The sequence below is a fragment of the Phasianus colchicus genome, chromosome 5 (assembly GCF_987193195.1).
Source record: "Phasianus colchicus chromosome 5, bPhaCol1.hap1.1, whole genome shotgun sequence".
Lineage (NCBI taxonomy): Eukaryota > Metazoa > Chordata > Aves > Galliformes > Phasianidae > Phasianus > Phasianus colchicus.
Window position 1 is genome coordinate 24,784,746 of NC_143440.1, and position 11,750 is coordinate 24,796,495.

Sequence of the window (11,750 nt, forward strand, 5' to 3'; positions counted from 1 at the left end):
CATGTATCCCATCACAGACACACCCAGCCCCTACTCCTGTCTTGATACTCACAGTGCCAGATTTCATGCATCCTTCTTCCCTCACCTTCCTCATATCTCCTCTCTCTGAAAGGGTGCGAACATCTGGATTGCCTTTATTGTGTGATAAATCTCACCCTGCATCTTGGGTTCATTTTCTGAAAGTTTTGAATGGTGTTTGGAAATGCTGTTGGACAATAGGAGCTCTTTGAACTCTGGCCAGCTGGACGGGGCTCCTTGCATTGCAGCTGACATGCAGGCTTTGGCGGCTTTTCTTGACTCTTTCCTCTTTTTTTCACTGCATTTGAATTGTCCTCAAACTTTATTTTTGGAGAGGGCAGTTCATTTTTGAATCTTTTCATCATTATATTATTATTAATTATGGTTATAACTATTTTGCTTTCTGCTGGCATTCCTGGGTGGATCTCTCCTCTCTCTTAATGTCTTGGGTAAGACTACCTTGGCTGCAACTAGCTCAAGCAGTGACTCAGAATCCCTGGCCTGCTCCCAGGAGAGATGCAAGAGTTTTGCCAGTTGGTTTATAAAGAGGCCATCGTTTTCCTCAGCTACTCTCTCACTCAGCACAGCTGAGTTGGGTGGAAAAGCTCAGCACTGCGGTTCCAGTGAGTCCATCCCAGCCCTTGGCTGTCCCTGGGGCATGACAGAGCAGAGCCCTGCTCCCTCTGGATGCAACCAGGGCAGCTTCTGAGACAGGCAGTGGGATTCTCCATCGAACAGAGTTCTGTCCCCTGGGGTCACTGCACTCAGCTTCTCCATCCCCAAGGCCCTGGAGAAACAAAGTTAAGTAAGGCATGTGGGCAGGATGAGGCATCATGAGGGAGGGAATACTGACTGCAATTGTCAGCTATTACCTAATGGCTCATCATGCAGCTACCCACATCTCTTGAATCAGAGCTGGGAACAGCATACTCTGAACAGGTCCCTTGCATAGCTAGGTTTGAGGTTTCCTGGCAGCATGGGTGCATGGTAAATAAAGAACTCTCACCTTCACCCTCTGCATATCATTGCCCTTTCCTGCCATGCAGGAGTAGGGGATCACTCTGTTTGTAAAGGCAGAGGAAAGGAACTGACATCACCTGTTGCTTTTTGCTCCCATGAAGCAAAGGGAAGAAGTCGTCTTAGGCCAAATAAAATTCTTCTCTACCCCCTATCCCACTGCAAGACTAAGCAGATGAGGGAAACCAACAAGCAGCTGGGAAGTGGTGGTCTGATAGCCTCTCCTGCAGCCCTCTCCCTGCCGGTGCTGAAGGCTGAGACAACTTCTGGGCTGAGCTGCAACTGCCCAAGAGCAAAGGCAGGGGTGTCCCATTCTCTCCAGCTGTGGCACAGTGTGAAGCACAGCTGGGCCCCTCTGCAGGGCTGTCTGTCTCCAGCTGACAGGCTGGCTGGGATTGGCCTCTGCACTACACCAGCTGGGTGGCATCAGTCTTTCAGCTGGAGGAATGAAAACTGCCTGAGATACTCTTGAGGATTGGCCAGGAAAAGTTCACAAATAGCAACAGGAAATCAAAATGCCCGCTCCAGACTTGCACCCGATATGAGGCCATCCAGAGCAAGGAGAATAATCAAATGCAGGGTGATGGAGATTACATCATGCTGTGGATAAACCTGCCAGCCCATCCAGCTGGGGCCGTGCCAACAGGCCCAGATGGCTCAGGAATGCTAACTGCATAGCTACCTCTCTCTTGTCTTTACTTTTTCTTTCCTCTCTCTTTCCCTATTCTCCATCCCTCCTGGCCTCTTTCCTCTTCCCTTTCCCAGGATAAGTAAATAAATGTTCTGGCAACTCTACAGAACCCAGTTTCAATGAATGTTAGAAAGGCATCTGAGTCCAGAGGATGGGCATTACTCAAGACACAGTCTCTGTACCCACAGATACCTGGGCTGCTGGGCGACCTTCCCATGCTCCCCTGGAGTGTGATACACACAGGAACACTGAGCAATGAGCCTTTCTGCTGTTCTACTGTGTGCCCCAGCTGCATACAGCTGCTACTGACTGCACTGATGGGGGCAGCTCTCACAGCTGCTAGCTGCCACCCTGCTACTAATTAGTGACAAAAAAGTCAGTGCAGCACCCTCTGCTCTGTCCCCAGAGCTGACCAGGCCAGCATCTCCTCCTTGGCTGTCTACCAGTGTGATAAGAACAGGGTTAGAAGACATGTGAGGAAAGAATTAAAGGTGTGCTCTTTGTCTGAAAAGGGCTGCGGGCCATTTGCTCATTATTTAATGCTAATCCAGTGGTTGGGTTGCTGCCAAGTATCTTTGACAAATCCTGAAGAGCAGGAGAGGTGTCAGAGAACAGGAGAGCAACCTTTTGCATCGCTCTTCTGAGTGAACAGTGGTGATCCCAGCTGTAGGCAGCTCGGGCAGACTTAGTGTTGGGAAAAGGAGAAAGGGAAAGTGCAGAGCTGTGCACTGACCAACAGGAGAGACAGAGAAGGACTGCTGTGGGCCTTCAGTGCCCTGCTGGTGGACTGATAAAGCCACGGCACTCTGATGCTCTCATTTGGTAACCTCCTTAGAAACCACCCACCTACTAGGAGTCTGGGGGCTCAACATAGTCCTGACAAACTGCAGCTTCAGGGAGGGCTGTAACAGGGTGCTCTCAGCAAGCTGCACCAACCCCAGGGGGAAGCTGGGCTTTGCAGCTGAGCCAGGATCTAGTTGTTCAGTGGAGGATGAACTATGAGTACAGTTCGTTCATTGAATTTATAAAGCACAAACTGTTTGGTTTTCAACATGGCCCAAAGAGCCCATGCCAGTAATAGCATGGGCCAAGTACTTCAGTTTAATCCTGATGCTGACTAACTTAGTCATTCACACTGACACAGAAAGATTACTCTGGATTAACCTGAAGTATCTGAGGTCAAAATCAGCCATGCACAGTCCATAGGGGAAATGAAAAGGGTGAAGGACAGCTGGGAGCCGCCAAGCTGAAAATGTTGCAAATACCACTAGATGCAAACTAACTCAAAGGGACTGACTGGGGAAGCAAAGCAAGAGCTCCCACAGACCTACCCTGGCAGGTATCTACTAGCAGCTTCCCATCACAGTCCAGCTTGTCATTAATTTGTGTCACCCGCTGATGGCACTGCACTGTGCTAGCAGGAGTAAGGATGTGTTTTACTTTCTAAGCAGCAGAAGCTACATTGCAACAAATAACACCCTACAGATCACATGCGAAGCAACTGGCAGAGCTGGGACTAACACTCTCCCATTCCTGACAACCTCATGTCCCAGTCACTGCACCACTATCCGCAAGGAGAAAAAAAAAAAAAAAAAAAAAAAAAACAAGAACAAATCCAGCATCATTCGATTGGCAATTCACTATTTGTGGCTCAGCGGCACCTCATCAACTCACAGTCTGCACATTTGCTTGGAAAGAAGAGCCAGATTTCCAGCACTCCTGGGCAAAGAGCTCTCAGATCGAGAGACTGAAAAGGCTTTGAAAGAAACCTTCCATCAACAGCCTTAACAAATGTCAGTGCTAGCTTCCTCCTCCCCAGGCTGCCTGGCTTGCAGCCCCTCCCTGGGACAGCAGCAGGCTCAGCCAAAAGCACCTGCCTATCTCCTTCCTTCAGCTGCCACCAACCAATGGCACTCGCCTCGCATTAAGCTATCCTGGCATGCAGCAATTAACAAGTTCACAAGGCAGAGCCTCGCACTGTGATAGAGACATGTCCTTGGGCAGTAGTGCTCCCACCTGGACTTGGCACCCTGAGAAGAAGTTGGTGTCCCTGTGACAGCAAGGCAGGAAAGTGCAGCATGAGGAAATTCCTCTGGGCACTGGGTTGAGGAAGCTCACCTGCAGGGGGGATGCAGACGATCCAACCACCAGTGCCCAAAGTGCATGTTGCATCCAGCTCCCTCCTGTGTAACATATTTGGTAGCTGGCCCAAACTGTATTTCTCCTCCAACTTGGGCTGCCAGATTTTTCCCATGGGAGACCTGATATTCTTGTTGCATGGGAACTCCTGACACAGCTAGCTGAGTGAACATGTTACTTCGTAGCTATTCTGGGAAAACTGATAACGGAGTTTGGAGCAGGCTTCGCTAACTTGGGTCAGCCTGACCAACCTAAACAAACATTTTCCCTGATCAAGACAAAGTCGCAGTGTCACGAAGCCAAAAGCAACTCTGCTGAGGTAGTCAAGGGTGAGTTTCCTCTGAAACAGGCTGAACGGCGATTGCAATGAATTACCTCATGTAAAGCATCGCCTTAGATCCCTAAAGATGCTACTAAATCCAGTGCTGGTTTAAATTACATGCTAGCTTCGGTGAGAATAGCCATGCATGTTGCTTCCATCCTGACCAAAGAATTTCTGCAGTCCTAGAAAGTGAGAAGATGAAATAGGATGTGCAACAGAAAGGAAGGTGTGAAAGAGCACTTGGATATGTGCAGTTACAGCCTTCAGGAGGCCTTGTTCTGGCTGAATAACATGACAAGATTCATGTCAAGCAGCTAGCACTTGGGCACTGACCAGAGCAGCTCCAAAGGCAGACAGTCCTGGAGAGATTTAAAAAAAAGGAATAACAGGAGAGATGCAGAGATACAGAAGAAAAGGAGCCGAAAAAGGATGGTTTAGAGGAGAAGGGCTGGGGTGTTCAAGTATGCTGAGGGGACTTCAGAAAAGGAAAACCTTAAAAAATGTGACCCTTCAGGAAAACAGAAGATAGAATTGTTTTCTTGAGCAGCTGAGAGTCAGACAGGTGTAAGCACTGCACAGCAGATAGAGCAGATAGAGCTTGCCTCTCAGCACGCTATCTACAGCTCCCTGCTGCTCCAGCCTTGACCTTGGCTCTTCACACATTTCCCACTGTTTCTGCTCTGAGGAGCAATGCAAACCTGCAGACATCAACCCAAGGAAATAAGGGAGCTACTTACAGCACAAGTTGGGCTCCTAAGGAAGGAAAGAGGAAGGGAAGAGCTCCATGCAAGGACCCATTGCCAAGCTGCTGGCCATTTCTTAGTTGAGCTGTAACGGTCCTCTTCACCCCTCAGTTCTATCCATTCCCCTCTAATTGCAGCAAGGAGATCCTATTTGGTTTGCTACAGTGCACTGTTTGCAAGAGGACAAAGGGCACGAGAACTTCAGCAGGTTGACTCATCCCTTCCCTAACATGAGCAGTACAAGTCTGTCTCAGGAATCACATCTTCATACCAAGCACAATCCTAACCCTGTGGCTATGAGAAGAGAGCCTACCATGTGGCCACCACAGAGACAACTTCAGTGAGTGGAATGTTTCCATTACCTTCCTTTAACACCGATAATTTGCTAAAATAAGTAATACACTAAACGCTAACTAAATGCTACAGTCTTGAAGCTTAAAGGGAAGTGCTGAGAAAAAACAGAGTGAGCCCAGGGCTGGGACTTCCTCTGAAGAAACAGTGGAGAACACTGGAGAAGTGTCAACTGGCCACATTTTGAGTAGTGGGACTGCATTGGTGGCTATGAAGTCACTCTTTCCAATATTGCCCTTTAAGGAGCTGCTTCAGTAAAACTCTTCTTTCCTCTTATGTGGCCACAAGCCTGGCCCCTCTCCACTTTGCTATGCTCTTGAAGAGTGATAGAGGGCAGGCATCACTGAGGGATGTACTCAATCACCCTAGTTAAATCCAGCCATGCTTAGACACCTGTGCTGGTTCCAGAAGGAGGTCCAGTAAGCCAGAAAATCATCTCAGAGGCTTTCTAGAGTCTGGTCCGTACAGACTGACTCTTGATTTCCTTGTCTCCAGAAGTGGAATCTGACTGAGTGCCTAACACCTGTGGGGACTAGGATCACCAGAGGGATGTGGATGGAGCTGTAACTGGCTCAGCACCTCCCAGCTGGTGTCACTGACACCATCCCTAAGCGGAAGCACAGTAAGCACGAATGTGCTCCCACCCCCTGCCAACACTCCTTTTGTTTGCTCTGCAAGCACTTCTCCAAAGCCCTTTCTGCTTTTCCCCACCAGGATGACAGCACTGTCCCCATGGAGTAACCCTGCACTCCAGCTCCAAGTTAGGTCTCTCCTAGCTCTGGCCTAGCTGTTCAGTTAAAGGATTCTCCCACTTTGGCAGAGATGAATGTTCTGATCCGTGGATCCCCAGTGTGTGCTGCCAGCTGTCCTACATGTTTTCTTCTGGAAGAGCATCTCAAATGTCTCTCAGTTTCTTTCTGGCATGGAAGGACATGCAGATGATTCCCCCAGTCTCTGTGGAAGAAGTATTCACCTGGTCTTCCAGAGGAAGTTCAAACCCCTTCCTCTCTTTGTTACTAGAATGGACATACATTTCCTGGTGATGACTGCAGTGATGATGCTGCAGGTTCAGATGCCTGTGAATGGTTGTGCCCAATTGTGGCGAGTACTCCTGCAGATGTAAGTCCAACTGCGTGACAGTGAGGAGCAGCATGGGCATGAAGTGGGGGAACCGTGAGACAGATCCAAAGAAACTAATGAAATAAGGAAAATCTGGGAATGATTACTTTGAGATTCATTTCCATCAGCCCAGGTCTGATAGCCCCGCCAGGCCTCTCTGTATCTGTGCTCCAGATCCCACAGGAAACTCTGACCAGCATGTTCCAAGCAAAACTTAAAGAAAAAAGTGCTGCCTTGCCCGGTACTTGGCTTGTCGGCCAAATCTTGACCAAATCTTACCGCAGGGAACAGAGGGCCAACATGCATTCTGCATGTGTTCCTACAGAGCTACATCAGCCCCAGAGGCCCAGCCCCTGTTACAGCAAGGTCCCTTCGCTAGCAACAGGAAGGAGTGAGAGATGGATGACCACATCTGCTGAGCTCTCTGTCCTCACTGTGTGCTGAGGTGGTGGGAGGGAGCTCACACAGCATGAAACTCACTCAGGCCAAAGATCAGTCCAACACTAAGCACCACTTAAGTGCTATTTAAGTGCCTGTAGCAGGCATAAGAGGAACAGAAGAGTCCTCGCAAGAGTGACGGTCATCCTGGTGAACAGCCTGGGTTTATTTCCAAATTATGCTCCGCTTTTGAGCTGCACAGCACTGCTCTCATCCTGCTCACTCCCTACAGTCCTGCTGCTTCCCTCCTTTCTGTGGGCTGTGACAACACTGCAGAAAAGAGTAGACAGTAGGCACAAAACACAGTGTGTGCTCAAGAAGCAACCCAGAGGGACAAGTGGCTCTTCTCCCAGCAGGTATGCCTGTCAGCTTGCCCAGCAACCTCAGATCACACAACAAAGGAGCACGTTACTGTACATTCCCCAGAGCAGCTGGGTGAATGCTACTGAGACAGCCTGAATTGCCATTTTGCAACTTCTAACAGTTGAGACTTCAACTAACATGTAGGTGATATTTTTGCCTTGATGCCTCTCTTTCAGAAAGAGACACAGAATATACTTTGAAAAGCACAAAGTCAAAATGGAGCTCTGTTTACATGAACATCCAGTGTCCACAGTCATCTTTGAGGGTATCTTTCATACCATAAAACACAGCAACATAAGGAAGAAACAAACCTGCTGGGGTACTAGTTTAAAAGAAACAAGTGCCTCCCATTCTGCTGGTTTATTCTGGCTTCACTGTGCCACCAGTGTCCCAAACCCAGTGGAACACAGTGGTGGATTTGACTCAAAAGATAACCTTTTGAAGAGTTTCACAACCTAGGTAAGAGCTGAAACAGTAAGAGCTCTGTGAGTGTGGCCATAAGACCGTAAATGAATGGATGGGTCCAGCAGGAACAACCAGAAATGCTGGACTGGACAGGAGACAGGCAGGTGGAATTGATAAGCTGTGTGACAGATGAGCCTCATTTATGGCAGGTCCTGTCTGATGGAAAAAGATGAATACAGTTCTCTCCGTTCAAGAGCAGGAGGCAGCCTCTTGAGCAAGCAGAGGCTGGTAATGTAGGCAGCAGTCATTCTGTGTGAGTCTGGTTAGCTAGATGAAGTAAAAAATAAAGCACTTCTTGTCCTTTGGAGATGTCCCCTCCACGTATGAAGCAGACACCACTTGCCTTAGGATATTCCAAACCAAACCAAACCATTACATAATCACAGCCTCACGCAGGTTGTGAGGGAGCTCAGGACAATTCTAATTGAACTCCTCCTCGTGACAGGGCCAACGCTTAACATAGAGCGGGTTGCTTTGTCCAGACAGGTCTTGGAAACCTCCAGGGCTGGAGATTCTACCACACCTCTGGGCAGCCTCTTCCTCTCCTGTGTCCTCACAGTGATAAATTGTTTCCTTATACTCAGTCTAAACCTTCCCTGTTCTGATTTACGAGCGCTGCCATGCACTTATGTAAAGAGCCTGGCTCCACCTTCTCAGCAAGCTCCTCACAGGGCGGGCAGGCTGCTGCTGGGTCCCACTGCAACCCCAGATCTGTGTCTGAGCTCCCCTCTGTCCATACCGTCGCACTCCTGCATTAGCTAGCAGACTCTATGCACTCTGCTGGCCCAGGGCCGCCCAGGACCCCCAGCACTTCTTCCCTCCTCTCAGCCAGTGAATGCCAGCCTGTCCCAGCACAGGAGCCGGTCCATCCCAGGAGCGGCAGTCAGTATTGCTTTGCTGCATGTCCTGAAGTTCCTGCTGAGCCATCTCTACAACCTGCCTCTGTTCCTCTGCATGCCAGCCCCCTCAGTTCAGACTTTGTTCCCTGCTTCAAGCACGCAGAATTCGTTGAGGACACATCTACAGAGGTACTGTCCTTACTCCTTCCTTTCTTCTGTCCTTACTACAGTCACAACTTCAGATGAACAGTGCAGATAACCGTTTCTAAAGAAATTAGGTGATTTATAAGAGCGCAAGGGATCAACAAAAGCAAGTCGTTCAGGGCCACGTAATCCATGTGCCAAGGAGCACAGCCTCTGCACTGAGCATCATTCATCCTTTCTTTCTGCTTCTGTTCTGAATAGAAGGAATCATCCCCAGAACAAGCCTCACACAGGCATTTTATGGCCAAAATTCCTGGCTCCTCTAAGAAAAATACTTGCTGAACAATATCTGGAAAAGTTTGCCCATCTATGAAGCAAAGGCACTGGCAACTCTGCGAGCTATTGTGCACGGTGATGCACTGCACAGTTCTGTGTGAAAAGAATTCAGCACATCTCCAGATCCTGGGAGGTTTGTTGGACTTAGCAGGAAAATGTCAGTGTATTCCTCCCTCCTGTGCTGTCATGCAGCAGGGGAACAAAGAGACTGATGCACTATGTTCTGGTGTACTTATCAGCTACAGATTTAGTAGGTGGGAAGCAGCTACAGAATCTCCTCTGCTTATCTGGGAAGGGAAGGCATCTGCCGGACTCTCCCACTCCAGCAGAAGTTAGTGGTTCTGGCAGCAGGGGAGAGATCCACGCAGCGCTCCTTTTTCTAACTGCAAGCTGAGGACAGCAACGGCAGAGCTTCCACACTGGCCGCTGCCTGCCCGTGGTCACGGCACACGGTAAGCACACTGTCCTGGCAGGTGGCACCAGATGGCACTCTTACACAAAGGCTTCTTTTTCTCATGTTCTGTTTGCAGGCAAAAGTTGTGTTTGAACTACAAGGAGGGACCATCTATATGGGTAAGGGTTTTCCTGCCTTCTGCTTGCAGCCTGTGTTGCACGGAGGTCAAAGGAGCGGTGCCAAGACAGGGTATTGTCACGGAGGTAAGAGGATAAGCAGTCCTGGTGCAAAGCACTCCAGGTTCAGCACAGCTGCACCCACAAGGGCTGCACAGCACACAGGGAAAGCACAAAACTCTGACCCACTCGGAGCAGACAGGGCCTTGCACGGCTCCACTGCTGCCGCTCCCAGGCACGGCACTGCCTTGCAGTAGGAGCTGGTGAGGCCCCTGGGAGACGGGGCTGCCTGTGTAATCTCTTTCCCAGACCCAATACATCTCCACACCCCAGTGCACTGCACTTCACATCTATGCAAATTCTGCATCTCTACTTTCTTCTCCACGTCCGAGTCAGAGCAAAAGGATTTGGCTATCTTATGTGCAGCAGAGCAAAAGTGGAGTTACCCAAGGGCTACAGCCCTCCCTTCCCCACCTCCTGCAGCGGTGCTGTGGTGCTGGCATCCCCCATCGGGATGTCCTCGGGGATACTCAGAGCTGTGCGGGAACAAGGGAGGATGCTCCCCATCTCACACCGACCACCCGAGCACTGGGGTCCTTCCTCTCCTGCCCCAGGGCAGAGGGGCGGCAGATCTGCAACAGGAGCTCAGTGGAACAGCACAGCTCCCGTCGCTCAGCAGGGCAGCGAGGGAGAGAGCTGCGGGGTTTGGGGCTCGCAGGGCTCCTCGGGGAGGCCGGGCAGCTTCCTTAGAGGTGAACAATGCTTCTTTGGTTTCTTGGGACTGGCAGCAGCTCTTCCTCCTAAGTCACTTTTCCTCTCGCTCTGCTCTCTAAAGCAAATCGTCCCAGTCCTAACGCCGGGACGGGGACACTTTGTCTCCCCGACGCTTCTCTGCCCAAGAAGTTGGGAGCACACGGGAGGGAGGACCCCGTGTCCCGTTGCCCCGCCGTTACTCCAGCGCTGCCCCATCCGAGCCCCCCCGGCCGCGCTCCATCCGCCCCGCCCCGCACGCTTCTCCCCGAGGCCTGAGCGCGCCGTCAGGGCAAATAAGGCGGAAAAAAAGAAAGCCGAACGAGCGCCGAGGGCTGGCAGCGGCTCTCGGGGCGGGCACCCCGGGCTGGCCGCCGCCGGGCAGCGCGCCTTACCACATTGCTGAGGAAATCCGCCTCGCTGAAGTCGCCCAGGTCGAGGAAGCCGGGGCCGGCGGCGGGGAAGAGCCGCTCGGCGGCGAAGGGCTCCAGGATACTGTCCATGGTGCCCGCGGCGCGGGGCTCCGCCGCTCCCCGGCCGGGCTCACAGCGGCGGCACGGTCCCGCCGCCCAACGGCCGGCGGTCCATGGATGGGGCGGCGGGGCCGGGTGGGAGCGGGCCGCCCGCGGGCAGGGGAGCGCCGGGAGCGCCGCGCCGGTGCCCGCTCGGGGCAGCTGTCAGTGCCCCGCTGCGCTGGGGCCGGGCGGGCAGCGCCGGCGGCCGGCAGCGGCACGCCCCCGCCCCGTGCTGGGGAACCGCGGGCGGGACTTCGCGGGCCCACACCCCTTAAGGCAGCGCGGCGGCGGCGGCGGGCAGCGCTCCCCTTCCTTCGCGCCGGGCAGAGCCGCGGGGAGCGGTCCGAAAGCCCCTGGGGGCGGCGCGGTGCCCCAGGTGGGCCCGGCTGTGCCGCCCGCTCGGTAACTAAGGAGCTGGGCACCAGTAAAGAGCTTCGGGAAGATTATGTGGTTTCGGATAAATGGGATTACGGATCCCCATCCTCTCTGATCCTTACTCGGACCAGTGCTCAGGAAAACCACTTAGAATGATCGCGCAGAAGAAGCCTCGACGTTTCGTTGATCTGCCCCTGCTTCCGTGGCTCCACACGATGGGTCCCACTGCTTCTTGGCAGTGGGTGTGCGGAGCAAGAAGTCGGGCGGCAGTGCTGTGCTGCTGGCAGAGACCCGTTGGGAAAGGCCACGGTGCAGACACGCAGGCCTGGCCAGGCCCCGGTGTTCCCCACACACAGCCATCACAGGCTCTGTGTCCCCATGCGTCCCAGCACAGCCCTGGGCACACCTTGGCTGCTCCTCATTGCATCGGCCACACGCTGCTCCCGCACACAAAGGCCTTTATGCTCGCACACACAATGGGCTCTTTCAGTTGCATTTACTTTTACCTTATGTTTCAGTCAAGTGTGAAGAGCCTCTGGGTGAAAGGGGTCAAAG

General features: G+C 52.1%; 1 protein-coding gene across 4 annotated transcripts in view; it reads right to left on the reverse strand.

The window, feature by feature from the left end:
* The window catches only part of CREB3L1 (cAMP responsive element binding protein 3 like 1), a 43,260-nt gene extending 32,345 nt beyond the window's left edge, over positions 1-10,915 (reverse strand). For 2 of the 4 annotated variants that reach the window (XM_031593472.2, XM_031593473.2), the window contains exon 1: positions 10,701-10,912. In XM_031593472.2, coding sequence (XP_031449332.1) covers positions 10,701-10,808 — 108 coding nt within the window. In that variant the 5' untranslated portion in view covers positions 10,809-10,912. Of the gene's footprint in view, positions 1-10,700 lie in introns of all 4 variants that reach the window. The other 2 variants (XM_031593471.2, XM_090140947.1) reach the window with 2 other exon arrangements.
* Between the last annotated feature and the right edge of the window lie 835 nt (positions 10,916-11,750).